The following is a 17,063-nucleotide window of genomic DNA, read 5'->3' as shown; positions in this document are numbered from 1 at the left end:
GTTCGCGAGTATCTTATTAATTTTTTATATAATTTTTTAAGATGTTATTTGTCTTATTTTTAAAAGATTGATTGTGTATTTTTAAACTTTTCTTTCTTTCAAAAATGATTGTAATAAGTTAGTTCCATATATGTGTGGATTGTTACTTTGGTTGTAACATGTTAGTTGATATAATTGTGAATAGTTACTTTAGAGTTTAAAATTTTGGAATTGGTTCACACACTATTTTGATAAAAAAAAATTGTGTTAAATTTGTTAAGTATTACTAGATTTTACATATATTTTTTTAAAAAAGCAAAGAAAAATAATTATAGTGAACATAACGAGCAATGAATCAAGTAATATTTTTTTAAAGAACAATAATCAAATTTTTTTTAGCAAATTCATTAAATATCGAGTTGAATTGAATCAAGCACAAATCAAATAATTTTTTAATTAAATTAGACTCTTTAACTTGTAATCGACTTGTTCAACAAACACTTCTACCCAATGAACTGGCAAAACAATGCTAAGTTGCTAACAAAACCTAAAGAACACTTGCCTTCCTGATTTCATTCATTAAATAAGATTTTTAAGGTCAAATAATATTTATAAAAATGTTTGAGAACTTTGTTAAAGAGTTCGTTAAGTGATTTTAGTGGTAGAATATTGTTTTATCAAACATTTAACGATGTAAATCATATTTATAATAATATTTTAATTGAATGATATATTTATAACAATATTTTGTTTAAATTATATGTTTATAACTTTTTAGAAGATAACGTATTTGTTATCAAACCTATAATTAAATAACCTAAGAATTGTCAATAGATGTAACCAATAACTTAAGTCCAATTAAATGAATGAAAGGAAACATAGATACATCAAGAACGAAATTCACTAATATTAAACGTGGACTCATTCATTAACTTTGTACATCCTCATATAAAAGAAAGAAGAATAAGAAGTCTTTTTAAACTTAAAAGTATTTAAATTAAGTCTTTTTTTCTATTTGAATAATCAAATTATTTGTTTGGTCAAAACAAATATGCGAATTATTATTTAAACTATTTTAAGTATTTAATTTATTTTTTAAAATAAGTATTTAAATTATTTTTCGAACCAAAATAAGTCTTTTTTCTTCAATAGTTTGGAAAGATTCAAGATCTAGAGAATAATATTCTATTTTATCACTGAAACCACTTGATGGGTTCGATTAAAATAAGTCCTTAAATCTTTATTATGTGTTAATGTTTTATTTGAACGAAATTTTTTAATTTATTTAATAATGAGACTTAAAATGATTATGAGATAATAATTTAAATATTTATTTTGATAAAAATTAATTTAGATATTTTATTTTTTAAGAAAAATAAAATAAAATGATGTATCAGAGATAAGTGGAGAATTCTAATGCTACACCCTCTTCAGAAGAAACCCACAAATTTCATGGAAATTCCATTTTAAAATAAAAAAAAAAATTACATTAGATTATAAACCAAACTATACGAGAATTGATTCAAAATTAACTTACTACATCTTAGCACGTATGAAACGAAAAGAAAAAATATACAGAAACATAAGGAACAAACCCTGGAAGACGAAGTGATCAACGTTGAGCAAATTGAAAATGGAGTGGATCTAAGGGGCAGGTTTGGATTGCGGTTCAGTTTTAGGTTCTTCATGGAGAAGCGGCTTGGTGAGGACGAGAGGAAGATCATGATAGACTTGCTCATCGTCATCAAATTCGGTGGTGCTGAGATTAATACAGGAGCACCGCTCCAACGATGCGACAAATGCAGAGGCTGCCATGTTGGTGCCGACCCAATTAGCCATACGATCTAGCTTATCGCTGCAGTTGTTTTCCATCGCCTGATTTTGATCAAATTATTCTGATGAGCTTATTAAACCACAAATGTTGGCCAATCACAGAGAAAGGAGGAAGACCATTAGTTGTAAAGTGGCGCTAAACTTTCCATTGTTAGCTGCTTTTATTTTTTTTAATATTGCCCCACACGAGTCCTGTTTTTGCCATTTGTTCGGCCTTCCCTTTCTTATTTTTCCTTTAAATTTTTAGTAGTGATCCTGCCCGTTGGTTTAATGCTAAGCCGGCTGCGAAGAAAGTGCAGTAGGGCGGTTGTTTGTTATTTCCCTTTACAGTTATGAACAATAACTTTTTTTGGGTAGAAGATGCAATTGAGATATTGGAGTATATTCTTGAGATTAGAGAAGAAAAGCTTGGAACTGAAAATCTCATTGTTGATGATGAAAAGAAAAGACCCTGGAACAAGCTGGAAAGGACACGGAACAGAAAAAAAAATCACTTGAAAATCTTCTTGACACCAAGCTCCTTGGCTTCATACATATATTCCTTTTTTCATTTTGATTGAATCTTTCATGTCAATTGTTACCATTGAATGGGATTTTTTTACGGACCAATATCAGTTGTCTACTCTTCTTTATGACACTGAAACAATGAACTTGAAAATATAAGCTAGTGTTTTAGGGTCATATTAGCATTATCTATCCTAATATGTAAAAAGAAAAAGTGATTTCGTTCACGGAAGTATTAAATCACTAGGTTTGGAGACAATCAAATATAAGCCTTTGTATCCCACGTCGGCCATTTCCGAGGAAGTTGTTTCTTGGAAAACTCCGAGACCAGACAAATGTGGGGAACGGTCGTGTCGTACTCGTAACGATCCATGGGATCACATTATCAAAGGATGATGTTGATACTCGCGCAAGCGGCCAATGAAAAGTTGTTTCAAGTGCAAGCATCTTCCACACGATGCCCCTCAGCCAATGGGCTTGTGAAGAATGCCTGTTTAAGAACTACTATTCGAAGGACTAACCTTGAAAATTTCAAATTCTTATTTAATTTAATTATTTTTTATTTCCTATTCATAATATATTTTCTTCCCTAAAATTTTATAAATTAAGCCTCTAACATAAACTCATTTGTTGATTCATGCACCTAGCTAGTCCTAGGCCGGAAACCTCTAGGTAGCTCGGAATGAAAAACAGTGCACTTAAGATAGAAATTGCTGGCCGTCCGGTCAAACAAACAAGCCAGGTAACGCCAAAGTGTTGGTGATCCGTACTTGGACTGCATGCATATAATGCAAAAACCCAAGAACAGATCGGGAGATTTCTAATTTCCAATCAAAAGCAATGATATATATAATAAGTCAGAAAGTATGATAAAACCACGCGGGAATTGAATTCAATGAAGCTATAGTGGTTCAAATTAGTGTACCTTTACTGCATTTAACAGTGATAAACCCTTAAGATAAAATATGAAAAAAAAAATGCACCACGTTTTATGTTTGATCAATACCATTTAGTCCAAATATATAATCATCATCTTTTTCTTGGAAATCAACAGTATGCAGGTAACTAGATTCAACATGTATATAAAATATAATATAGTGGAGAGAAAAAATTACAACTAGGAGGCAAAACATAAGGTTGGCAAATCGTAGGTCAGAAGTTGTAGTGAGATATTCTGTGAGACAGTGACTAAAGAGAGGCAAATCTAACAATGACGATGCTGTTAGCCTGTTAGGTCCACTTTCCTAACAGTGAGTTCCACATTTTTCAACAATGCCACTATCGTGATCCTGTCTTCAAGGGGCAGCCTCACCTTTCTAGAACTAAAAGTTTGAAAATTTAGGCCCTACAAACAAACAAAGCAGTGCCGTATATCTCCCACCGTCTTCCTTAACCTTATATAGACATTGCTTTGCTTCACATTAAACAACATGCAGTCCTAAAAACAATGGGTTTACAATCTGTTTCAAGAGGCAGAACCCATCAACCATGTGCTGCCTGTAGGATGCTACGCAGGAGATGCGACAGTAGTTGCATTCTTGCCCCATATTTCCCATGCGATGAGATGGACAAGTTCGCCAAGGTGCACAATGTTTTCGGTGCTAGCAATGTAATCAAAATGATTCAGGTTGGTAATAATAAGTTCAATCTGCAGTTGAGACATCCATCGATATTAGCTTCGTCTTTGTTTGTAAATATATGGTATTGGTTTGCTTATTACTTTCTGATACCAGATTGTGGAGGAAAGAAACAGGGAGGATGCTGTGAAAGCGCTGGTGTATGAAGCAACAGCGAGGATCAGAGACCCTGTTTATGGCAGCACCGGAGCTATTTGCCAACTGCAAAAGATGGTGCAAGAACTTAAGATGCAGCTTTGAATCAACGAAAGCTCGAGTGTTGGAGTTGAAGCAGCAAAAAGATGAGTTTTTGGGCGTTCTTGTGGATGTTAATCATCTTGATCTCCTCTCCCCTGTTAGTGGAGGCAACTTCTCATTAGATTACGATGAGTCTATGGCATATGATCCTGTCAAGTTCCCTACAGAATGCGACGGCTGGATCATTTAAGGCGTAGAAAACCCATATGGTTTGCTGGTAGATCGAAGGCATCTTCTTCAGTATAAGCCTATGAACTGTATAATTTTAAAGGAATACATATATACATGTACACAGAAATTTCAGTTGAGATAATAACTTGTTAACGTATCGCATCATTGATGAAAATTTGAAGTTGTTTATTTTGCTGGTCGTAGTCTTTCTTTCTTCTTCTAAGTTGTATACCCCATTCAAGATGAAAGGTAGCAATTTCATTACAATCAATCATGTCGAGAAGAAAAGCCTGGTAACAAATCATCCACACTTCCCTAAGACGATTCTAACCAACCCACGGTCAAAACCCCCTTTTCCAACTCAAGGTTTGTCGTAGGAACCGTGCATTGACGTTGATGCAGGTTCAAAAGTTAAATCAATCCGGAAATATTTACTACATAATGTTCGTTTTTTAAATTATTGTAATTCTTCATATTTTAAATTTTATTAAAATCACTATTTTTAAAAAATATAAATTAATTAACAATTTGTATTAATTAATGTTGCGTCAATAAAATAATTACTATTATATCACATGAATTTTTAATTTAATGAATTAATAATCTCTAATAACGTAATAATATGTATCATCTTTCAATCATTTAATTAAAAATCATATATCATTATCTTATTAATCAATTAAAAACGTTGTATAAATGCTATATATTTCGTTTGTAACACGTTAAATACATTTGTTAACTAAAATAAAAAAATAGAAAATATTTTATATTAATAAATGTTATAAATAATGAAAAACTATCCTATTACTTTTATTACATAATGAACAAATTTATTTATTATTTTATTATATTTTTATATACATTTTATAATATTAAGTATTTGGTTGTCTCTCTTAAGTCTTAACAATATCATTTTCGAGATTTGGACGTATTTTTTTTTATTAAAGCGGCTAATTTTATTAAAAAATAAAAAATATTCAAATTACAATGAATGTTATCAATCACAACTGTAAACTAAACACATTTTTCTAGACACAAGAAAATTAATCAATTAAGATCACTCAAAGATCATATATGGAAAAGGTTAAAAGACCTACCCAAATAAACTTGAACAAGAGGTATATACAAATAGATCTTGTCACATTGACAAACAAACTACAAAAGAGAATAAAGATATTGAAAGACCATCAACAAACCGCAAATTAGAATCGAGAGCGACATGAAAATATTTTCCACGAATGTAAATCACGTATCCAAATCCAATATGAGGGTCAAAAGCAGGGAAGATCGTTATGATAACAAATAAGCTCTATCTCGATCAATTGTGACAGTGTCGAATCCAACCCTAAAAAAAGATAAACTAAAACAATAACCAAACAATCGAAAACGTGCCATAAAGGTAGAAGAAGTCGCTCCAAAATGGTAAAAATATTAAAAAAACAAATTAAAAAAAAAAACCAGATAAACTATATTAAAACAAAGGGAAAATAATGAATAGATGAAGAAGAACTAATACTAACGACGACCGAGATTTGAATGTATTTTAATTTTCTCATATGAAATACATGTCTTATTAATGCATTTTGTGACATTTAATGATAAAATGTACAATTTAATATATTTTATTTAATAAATAAAAAGACCAAATAAAATATATTAAACTGTAAAATATCAAAATTTAAGAAGAATAAAATTAGGATTGATATAAATAATTTGATTGTTTGTTAAACACCATAAATTTAGTGATTTTTTAGAAAGAATTGATTACAATTAAAAAGTTGAAATAATATGGGAGAAAATTAGAAGTTTTTTTTGTTAAATTTTGTCAAGTAAAATATTTATTTCTAAGTCAACCTATTTTTTTTCAAAATATAGGGCTTCTAACTTTGAGGACATATGAGGTATCACATTCTACACTTGTCAATAGATGGGTCTGTCTACAGGGCATAGGCTGGATGAAACTTCTGCAACCCACTTTAACAGCAGCATTGCCGACAGCAGGTTCATGAGTGATATGGCTGGTTATCTCGGTTAAACTAGTAGGATATGCCGACATGTTTTAATGGATGAAAAAAAATTACGATCAGTAACAAAACCGAATCTGATACCATGTTGTAATCTAAGAGAAAAAGTCGAGAGAGAAGGAAAGAAAAATGAGTTACAGCAAGAAAAAAAAATGATTTCTGAAGTAGGAGATTACAAGAGTTTAAATAGATTAATCGACTTCTAAGAGGACTTTAGAGATAAACTTCTATCTAGATTACAAAGACTCATAAGACCTGTGTTTATTATCATAAAATACTCCTAAACAAATGAGACTACTACTACTACTACACGATTGCTTCTGACATGCAGGTTCAATTTTTAAGTATGATTTGTGTATATTTCGCCTTTTTCTTGTGTATATTTAGCCTTTTTCAGATTTTTGTCTCAATGTGCAATAATGGCTTCTGGTTCCTTGGTTATGATATATTAAATGGGTTTTGTCATGAACACTCCCAGCAAGAGGATCATATGGTTGACAACGCCCTTTGATATCCTATTTCCACAAGCCACTTTTGAAGTTGACTGAGGATATCTCCTTTTTGATTTCACATTTTATTGATGCATGCAGCATAAATTGGTCCCCATCAAAATTATGTTATATAGAAAATTGTGTGTCCCATAAAAGTACATCCAATTGGGGATACCTTGGGGTGTTATTTTCAAGGGCTGAAACTATCACTGTGCAGTTTAAGAGCTGCTATAAGGATTTTCTCTAGCATCTTCAAAGAGGTCATGACCTCAAAACTTCTTACTCTTCTTGATTTGTATGAATATTATGCAAATTTTGCATCTGCTTGGCTTCAGGGAAATTCAGAAGGTTTAGTTTTGATGATGCAACCTCTCATAATTACATATACTAATGGGAATACTCCTTATGAAGTTGATATGTTGGCTCTGAAGGAAATGTTAAACCAGGTTCCGGATACAGTGACTAAAAAAAGCTTCTATAGGTAGTACTAATTTATTTTTCCTTACTGCAGATTGAGTAGAATTTGTTTCTGGATCTTAAATTTGTAATTCTCATTATAACGAAATACTGTGTTTTCCTCAGGCATTGTGTGTTAACTCCATTAATCAAAAAGCACGTCTTACAGTGCTGCTTTTCATTATCATTAGATGTGGTTTTTTTTAATCTCAAAAAGCACTTTCTTATCAGAATATTTAATAGGGGCTTCGACTGCAATGTACACCTAGCAATTTTAGTGAAGTGTCATATCCATGTTTACTTGCAGTCAAACATAAGATAGACATACCCATTTAGACTGCATGTATTGAAATGGTTGAATTTCTGATAACCACTGTTTCTACAAAGCGTAAATGAGATAGTTTGGAACCAGCCGGTTTTTCACTGTGCTCCCTGCTGGGGTAATCCTGCTGTGAAAGACCTTACCCGTCAAGATTTTTTCTTCATCTTGGAGTTGCTTGTATGCCATTTATAGTTCAAAGAAGACCGTGCGGTCATATCACTGTGATGCTACTCACTGTTGGAAAACAATTTTTCTCGTCTTATCCTCTAAACTTCTCTAAGTTTATGATATATTACTTTCATGTTTTCATGTGAAGAGTACTTACCGTAAATTCTATCTGGTTCAGAGCATAATTTGTTTAACTGGGAAGATGGTCTACCTTACAAGGACCAATCAGATTATATCTGGTCCGCTGCTGAATGGTCACGTAATGGTTGGGCCGGTTGTGAATCAACCCCGGTCCCTACTTGTGTATCTCCTGGTGTTGGTCTTGCTAACAATAAAGGAGCTCACCTGGGACACATGAATCTTCATTTCCATCTCTTGTCAATTTGTAAGGCATTTAGCTTATGTATAGTGTTATACTTTCAGTTTGGGAAGGATAAAGCTACAGCAACTTATGGAGTGTTGCCTGCTGCAAATGTTGCCTACAGCAACTCAGGTTTTGACAACTCAGCATAGTAACTTATAATTATAAATGTGCTATACACTGTTATAGCATCCACTTTACTATTATGTAGTCAAAGTAATTATATTGATTGTTTAGTCCTAATTATTTTACTTCCCCAGTGTTTTATGCGTTTACTTGATCACCTCGATCTATTATGGTAGCTCTCTATTGCTTCTCTTTGTGCAGGTGGTGCCCGCTCCATTGAAGTGTTCGACAACGACATCGGAAGTGGTTCTGTTTCTCCCCTAATAGTAACTGGTGGTAAAAAAATGGTTATGTTGGAGTTTGGACTTCGTGACTTCCGATACATAGCTACCGGAAAAACTAAAAAGCACAGGCACCATGATGATGCTGAAAGAAGCATCAACTCATCTTCTAATGTTGATACGAAGACAGGAAACAGTAAACAACAGCGAGACCAGAATCATGGTGGGATGCTTTGGTACATACCAAAGGCTCACTTAGGTACACGTTTTTTCTATTGTCCCCAATTAAGAGCTGCTTATGCATGATTTGATTTTAATTTTATCTTTTATTTTAACAAACGGAATGAGTGAAGGTAGTATCACCAAAATATCTACCATCCCAAATACCAGTTTGTTCTTAACAGGAAGCAAAGATGGAGATGTTAAACTTTGGGATGCCAAAGAACCCAAACTGGCTCATCATCGGTCAAAATTGCATGAAAGGTACACCTTTTTGCAACCAAATTCTCTTGGTTTTGGTGGTGTAGTACGGGTAATTATTTGTGATTATAGCCATGTTTGAACCTTCATATCCAAATTCCTCATGTTTCTTGACTGAACTTTTTTTACTTCTGATGTTAAAAGAGTTCATTTTTTCTTGCCTTCATAAACCCACTCATTTCTCCTATATGTGGTAGGATCGAGTTCAGATTCATTTGATACGTGGGATAGATTTTGGTGCGATTTTGAAGTATATACATGCATGTGTGTGTGTGTGAGAGAGAGAGAGAGAAACTAGAGTTGTGAGTCGGGTTCTTGTAAATGTACTTGCATACAAGGAACTGTTTCAAAGTGATGATAGTTATATACTTGCTGAGTTCATGGAGAGCCGAAAGCTTTGACGCAAAGCTTGGCCTATAAGGCCATATGCCTTTGAGTCAAATTTCAAATGCTAATATTAAAAGAGTGTCTTTTAATTGCCTAGCCGGCCCTAAGATTTTGATTTAAGACTTGAACCCTATGAAAATTGACTTTACCCAAAAAATATATAGAATTAAAGCAATTTAAATTATGTTGTTGAAGTTAGACTTTACTGAAATTAAAACTGGATTTCAAGATTTAGGCAAGGAACAAGTACAAGCCAATTACGCTTTGCGTTACCCGTAAGTCACGTTAAACATTGAATATATTACACTAAAGGTCAATCAATTATTAGTAAAATTACAAATGGATCACTAAGTTTTAAAAAGTTATAAACAACATATTTAATTAATTGATTGTTAAAAATATATCATTATGTTAATATATACACATTAACTTTTTAGTTACAATCATATCACTCTATTGATCAATTATAACATCTAGGTCAATTTATCAATTATAATAATCAAATTACTCGATTGTTATAATCAGGTAATTTCATTATAACTAAAATAATATATATTACACACATAATATTAGAGTGACTTGTTTATAATTTTTTAAACGCTTAATATAAAAAAGTGCCTAAACTATATATCTTTTTTTATTTAGGTGTGTAATGTTTTCAATATATTTATTTAGGTGCTTATGTCGTAATTGATGTTAAAAAAAATCCGTCAGCCGCTCAAAATATGACACATCATATGTTTATATATTTTTAAAAATTTTATTTTTTAAAAAAAAAACCTAAATTAAATTCTTAAAAAAGTCTCAAAATCCTTAATCCTAAAGCATCTACCCTACTCGTCACCTATCCACCATGTTGCCGTCGCCCCCTAACCGTCTACCTACCTGTCACTGTCTATCCATCCATCTACGGTCTTCAATCGTACCTTCAAACCCCCAAATCCCTAAACCTAAATTCTCAACCTCAAACTTTAAATCCCTAAATTCCAACATACATTCATCCCAATTGATGTGTGAGTGGTCGACGGGTGGTCAGTGGACTGGTGGTCGGTGATAGTCGGCGGCGGCGGTAATTGATGCCAAAATTAAATGTATTGGAGTAATTTTATGAAGAATATGAAAAGTTAGGATTTTTTTAAAAAATGTGAATTTTATTTTTTTAAAGAATTAAAGGAAACAAAAAAATCATGCCATGTGTCAAATACTTATTGATTGACTGATTTTTAACTGAATTTTTAAACGGTCATTACTACATAGGTACCTAATGATAATATTCAAAACGTTAGACACTTAAATTTATCGGAAAAAAATTAGGTATCTAAATGAAAAAAGAGGTATAGTTTGGGCACCTTTTTACATTAACCCTTTTTTAAATTCAATAGCTCGTTTGTAGTTTTACTAACAATAAAATGGCATTTTATATAATTTAACCTAAAAATTAATCATAGCCACTTCTTTCCCAAGCGTTAACCCTCGGCTTTTCTTAAAGCGAAATTGGTAATTGCCAAACTAGGTAGCTACTAGAAACCAAAACATAAAACCAATGGGCACTTACCGTTGTTTACTTCAAAAACCATCCTTTAAACTTTAAATACCGACGTCAGCTTCTGTACCTCCTTTCTACCTTGTTCTAATGAGAACAATTAGTTGATGGGATATTTTCGTAAAACATTAAATTAGATATTAAAATAAAATCAATTTCAACTTATTTAAAATAAAAAATACCAAGAATCAACCCAACAGTTCATCTCCTAAGACAATGAATATATTTTTTTCCGATTTTAATTATATATATATGCTTGCAAAATAAAAAAATTTGTAAATCTACAATCACCGATAATCGGATGGACTAGTGAAGTAAGATATTATTTTCTTAAATAATGTTAGAAATTAGAATCATGATATTAATAAATCGAGTAAATCGGATTGGGAGAGCTACATTTGTCTCTGTAATACCCGATCTAAATTAATCGATTAATAAATTAAATAAAAATGATATCTTCAATCATTTAAATATATATATATATATATATGACAATTTCTTTAATATTAAAGCTTTTCTAATTTTACTTCAAATTAAGATTCTTAATTTTCTTTTATACATCTCTTTTTGTTGAATATTTCCTTTTTCGCTCTATTTGTAATAGAGAATTCAAATATCAAATACAAACTACAAATTCATAAATTATCTAAGAGTATATATGTTTCATGCAAGAGATTGGATCTACTTGCATAATATTTTGATTTAAATTAAAAACACACACTTCTCTTTCCACTTTTTACTCTATGCCTTCTCTCTTCTTTCCCTAGGTTTCTTTCTCTCTTTCGCTTGCTTTGTTTAAATTTGTTCGAAGTAGAGTGATAAAAATGAACTTTTTAATTTAGGATAGTATATATCTTATTCTTTTAAATAAAAATGAATATTACATTATTTTAGAAAGACGTATGGATCACTCGACGTCTTCAACGAAAGATACATTGTCACTCAAAATACTATAGAAACCATCCTACTTAAAAATAAATAAATTTGCTTGAGTAGAACGATTAAAAAATAATACTTTTTTATAAAAATATTTTTTTTGGGGTTTAAAAGTGAATACTGAAAAAAAAAATTCTCCTATAGGCTATACTTTACCTTCCCATTTATTTCCTTCTTAAGAAATCTATCTAAAAAAAATCCCAAAATTGCTTTCAAAAGCAGGTTGGGATGGACCCACCCATTTCTTTAAAATGCTATTTTTTGTTTCTATTTCTTTGTATCATGCAGAGTTCTTAGGCAAAATTTTCGAGATAATGTTCTCGAAAATTTTATTTAACGATATAACGTACTCCCAAGATTAATTGCTCAAATAGGGTGAATTGCACAGTGTTGGCCGTAGGTCGCCATGCCTTCCGGGCGACCTACGGCGTGGCAGCTTCCCAGCATAGGTCGCCATGCACTCCTGGCGACCTTGTAGGTCGCCATGCACTCCTGGCGACCTTGTAGGTCGCCATGCACTCCTCCTGCTCCTCGCGTGATTCCTCTTGCCCTCGGATGCCCTCGCATAGCTCGCTCGAATGCCCTCGGTCGGATGCCCTCGGTCGGATGCCCTCGGTCGGATGCCTTCGGATGCCCAACGTGTTGGAACGTGCATGACACATGCAATCTCTCTCATAGCTCGCCGGGAAGACATGGCGACCTAGTAGGTCGCCCGGATGGCATGACGACCTACGACCAACACTGTAGATTTCACCCTATTTGAGCAATTAATCTGAGGAGTACATTAACTCGTGAATTAATTTATTCGAGAACATTATCTCGAGAGTTTAGCCGAGTTCTTAGGAAGGATCAAATATATTGGAAATCACTTCTTTTGTAATCTTTATATTTTGTCTTTTTTTAATCACGCTTACCAAACTCATTTATTTGTGTTTCTATATATTGGATTCTTAAGGTGTTTTTACTTTTATTATTAATTTTTTTAAATTTATATTACAATCATTACTTTTTAATTTACTTTATTATTGTTATTGTTGTTAATAATATTGACGCGACATGTTAAAATTTTATTTTTTTTAAAAAAATTTAAGATTCTAAATTAACAGTCACAACCAACACTAAATTTTTAATGAACAGAGTTGTCGTTGATCAATCTCAATGATAAAAATGATTCATTTAAATATAAAATTAATATAATTTGATTTTAAATTGATCCGACGTTTGACAATGACATATGGTTAGTTTTAAAATTTATTTTCGAATAGGATTTACTTAGAAATTGAGGAGATTGAAAGGTTTCTGTAATCTTTTTGATTAGAAAAATTATCAAATGAAGACGAAAGGAAGCAACAGTCCAATAAAAAACTAAAAGTTTAAACTTTTCAATATGTCACTATTAACTGTCTTATCAACTTGAAACTAAAAGGATAATTTTCATTGTTAGGATTGACAGGCAATGATCGACAAATTAAAAAATTAGATTTTTTGAGGGAAAAGACTCCATGTTAGCATTTTCTAAGGACAACTAAAAAAAGTGACTGTAATAAAAGTAAAATAAAATTTTAGTAGTTGTAATATAATTTTTGAGAGTTCAGTGACTAAAATGAAAATACTCTAAATTTCCAGTGACTGCAAATATAGTTTATCCTTAATTTTATTTGCTATTATTCAATAATTACAAGATTGAAATATATTAAAAAAAGTTACCTTGAATCTGATATAGATTTGAACCCTTATCTTATACATTTTGATTGGGACCCACTGCCAACTCTCTTCCCTTGATCCCCGTAATCAACTCCCACGTGTAACTCTATCAACAGTCAACACTCTACGGGAATGACACCTCAATGTCTGCGTGGAAACGCTGTCGTTTAACTTCACACTCTCGTTTTAACCAAAAAAGAAAAAGTCTGCAGAAAAACCGGCAAGGTACTTAAAATTATGATAACTGAAACCCAAAAAGCCTGAGAAAATTAACAAAAAGTAGAACACCAATTTCAGACAAGATTGTCTTGTCTTGCTCTTTTGTTTTCCTCTTTATCCATCGAAATTAAACGGCTTCTTTCACCTTCTCGTTTTGGCCAAAAACCGTTTCTTTCACTTTACTTCTGAACTAGATCTATGCAGTTACCACTTACCCACATCGTTTCAATCTTCATTCTTTCTGGGTTTGTGATCTTTCTCTTATTTGATTGATCATAGCTTTATTTTTTTTTCTTATTGGGTATGTTTTATTTGTTGAATTATGATGTATTCTTCACCTTGTTGCGTGTAGAGTTAATATTCTTTTCTTTGTGTACTTTTGTGGTTCTCGTTCTTGGTTTTTCTTTTCATCTTCCTTGCACTGTTTTATTTTCATTCATTAACCTTGCTGTATGTTTTTATGTGTTTTGGGTGATCTCATGAATGACGGTGGGGGTTAAATCAACTTTTGAAGTTCAATCAAGTTGTATTGCTTGCTTTTCTAGATGTATGCTTTTCTACTTCAAACTTGCTAATTTGTTTGATGGTTAGGCTTTTGTGTTGTTCTCATGAATAAGGAATTGGATTATCTGTTTATTAATCATTCAAAGAACTTTAAGGGTTTTGTATGGGAATGCATTTGGATTGGTTATTGTTTATGTGTTTGTCAACTTAGAAAGTAATTTGCCTTAAAACATGTCCAGTTGGCTGGTGATTATGTGGCTGATTTTGTGATGAAGAAGGTTTAGGAATTTCTTATTTCTAATGAGTGTAGTTATCTTTAACAGCTAAATGTGTAGCAGAGAAGGCTAGTGATGGCAGCAGCTGAAGCAAGGGCTGTGTGGCAAAGGACAGCTAATCGCTGCTTCGTTCAAGAGGATACCAAAAGAGCTCCCAAGTTAGCTTTCTGCCAGTCATCCTCTTCCACTAAACAGGCCGATTCAAGCCCCACCGGTGCAGCAGATACGAATCAGCACCCTACAACAGGTTTCAATCCTCTCAACAGGAACCCTTCCTATTCCAATCTACCCCCCGATACGAGGTGGTGGCTTCAGCTGAAGGCTAGCTATGGTCCCCAAATGGGCTTAACACACGAGCAATTAAATGCATTGGAGGATGAGGTGGAAAGCTTGAAAGCTGAAATAAACTCACCCTCCAAAGTAAGTAGATCTCATCAGCAGGATTCACATGATGTTTCTCTTGATTCAATGCGAACAATGGAGAACTGGGAAGTTTTGGATATGGAATATGTTGAATGCCATGCTTCCATGAAAACAAATGACTTCTGCCATGAACCAGAATCTCCCTGGTCTGGCCGTGGGAAGGCCGAGCCATGGTGGCGCAAGACAGATAAAGCCGAGCTGGCCTCCTTGGTTGCACAAAAGTCACTAGATTATATCGAGAATTGTGATCTTCCCCCACCTCAGAATGTGAATGTAAGGAAGTACTCACATGCATGCTCTGGTTCTTTTGACAGTGGTGAAGTATGTTCTTTGGCTTGGAAGCCCCAAAAAGTCCCTATTTGCAGTTCGGTAGTTAATGCACCGATGTCTCCTGATTCTATAAGAAAACTTGGAGCACAAATGGCTTCAGTTGAAGGGAAGATGCAGTGTGCTTCCAATACATTGTCCAGGTATATATTTTTATCAAATCTATTGATCCATTTTGTGAATGGATAGGGTAAAAAAAGTGTCCGAATGGCTTCTTGGATGAGCAATATTGTTTTACATTTCTAATCAATCAATAATTAAAGATGAAACTATTATTATCTGTTTGTTGAACTTTATTTACTCCATTCTTATAGTACGAGTACAACCGAAAAGGATATCTTGGAGCAAGTTACAGAGTCCGATCCTACCAAGGCCCAGCTGCTAGAAGCACTTTGTCACTCGCAATCACGTGCAAGGGAAGCCGAGAAAGCAGCAAACCAAGCCTATGCGGAGAAGGAACATGTCATCAGGCTTGTCTTCAAACAAGCCTCGCAACTCTTTGCCTATAAACAATGGTTCCAAATCCTGCAGCTGGAAGCCCTTTATGTCCAGATCAAGAATAACGAGCAGCCTCTAGTCCTTCCGTGGACACCCTACAAAAGCCAGAAAATGCAGAAGGACTGGCAAAAGACCGGAAAAGAGAGACGAGGGAAGCGAGGCCGACCTAGACCGGACATAACCAAGTATGCTGTTGCTTTAGCATTGGGACTTGGTCTTGTTGGCGCTGGTTTGCTGTTGGGATGGACCGTGGGGTGGATGCTACCTTTCTAGACTATGATGGAGTTAATCCATTGCGACGGAAGAATGGTCGGATATTTGGATAATATCTGCTCTCCATGGATATGTGGAGTTATTTTGGACTTGATTTTACATGTATTTGGTCCTGTATGATGTATGTAAGTAGTTATTGTTTTTCACTCTTTTGTAGTTGTCTTTGTTTCTTTGGGTGCGTAAATGATGCGATGGCTGTTGTAGATATATTGGGTGAAAGTTTCACGAGACAAAATGTATCTCAATATATTTATCTTTGATAAATCCATACGAAAATTGTTTAGTGCCTATAAAATGAACACGTTCTGGATTTTGAAACCCATTCTTCGGTCTTAGTAGCTTTGGAATGGTGGTGATTTTATGTATCAAAGACACTTTTTTAGGTAAAAGATTACATTTAAATGTTAATCGCGTTAAGTATTACATCGTTTTTGATACATTTCGGTTCATCGAATATAAATTAAAAATAATTGATTTTCAACTAGGCTCAATGCATAAGTGTGTACACTACCCGATTCGCTTCTCGGTTTACATAGTACACTTTAAATTTCGTGTAGCTCGTGGCTCACCAAAATGTCCCAACGTGGATTAGTGAGCCGATTAACAATGGAGATGACATTACCTTCTACGGTCACTTGATCTCATTCGCTTTAAGTCGAAAGCAACAACCTCAGTTAATTCGATAATATATATGTTGGATATATGAACTGCAAAACTACACCGTTAGCATTGACTGGAAATATAAACAATAATTAAAATGAACAAATTCGTAAACCGTGTCATGGTAAAAACCACTGCCTTAGAAACGAATTCGCCCCGATGTGTGTAATCGCTGCAGTAGGCGGACCGTCCCCCGAGGTTAACACTGTCGCTCCGAATTCCGTACACCAGAAACCGGAATGGACTGCTTGTGGTATTGCTCTTCTGATTGAAAGCACTCAGAGAGAACTCACAGAGAGAACTG

The 17,063-nt window shown here is 33.5% G+C and overlaps 2 protein-coding genes and 1 pseudogene across 4 annotated transcripts; all 3 read left to right on the top strand.

Annotated features, from left to right (window-relative positions):
* The first annotated feature begins 3,763 nt into the window (after positions 1 to 3,763).
* LOC120141164 lies at positions 3,764 to 4,391 on the top strand (annotated as a pseudogene).
* A 3,921-nt stretch (positions 4,392 to 8,312) lies between these two features.
* Positions 8,313 to 9,116, top strand: LOC120141159. Its single transcript, XM_039156089.1, has 2 exons — positions 8,313 to 8,789; positions 8,884 to 9,116. Exons 1-2 carry the CDS (start codon positions 8,594 to 8,596, stop codon positions 9,090 to 9,092), a joined length of 405 nt encoding a protein of 134 aa, XP_039012020.1. The 5' UTR covers positions 8,313 to 8,593; the 3' UTR covers positions 9,093 to 9,116.
* A 4,795-nt stretch (positions 9,117 to 13,911) lies between these two features.
* LOC120141241 lies at positions 13,912 to 16,202 on the top strand. Of its 3 annotated transcripts, none has more exons than XM_039156172.1 (3): positions 13,912 to 14,044; positions 14,627 to 15,471; positions 15,643 to 16,202. In XM_039156172.1, the coding sequence occupies exons 2-3, from the start codon at positions 14,654 to 14,656 to the stop codon at positions 16,097 to 16,099; spliced, it is 1,275 nt and encodes a 424-aa protein (XP_039012103.1). In that variant the 5' UTR covers positions 13,912 to 14,044; positions 14,627 to 14,653; the 3' UTR covers positions 16,100 to 16,202. The 3 variants fall into 3 exon arrangements, with proteins under 3 accessions (XP_039012103.1, XP_039012102.1, XP_039012101.1); XM_039156171.1 differs by having other exon boundaries at positions 13,912 to 14,100; positions 14,571 to 15,471; XM_039156170.1 differs by having other exon boundaries at positions 13,914 to 14,100; positions 15,643 to 16,201.
* The last annotated feature ends 861 nt before the right edge of the window (positions 16,203 to 17,063 follow it).

The sequence above is a fragment of the Hibiscus syriacus genome, unplaced genomic scaffold, assembly GCF_006381635.1.
Source record: "Hibiscus syriacus cultivar Baekdansim isolate YM2019G1 unplaced genomic scaffold, ASM638163v2 tig00110794_pilon, whole genome shotgun sequence".
Lineage (NCBI taxonomy): Eukaryota > Viridiplantae > Streptophyta > Magnoliopsida > Malvales > Malvaceae > Hibiscus > Hibiscus syriacus.
This window is presented reverse-complemented; position numbering and strand designations above follow the sequence as displayed.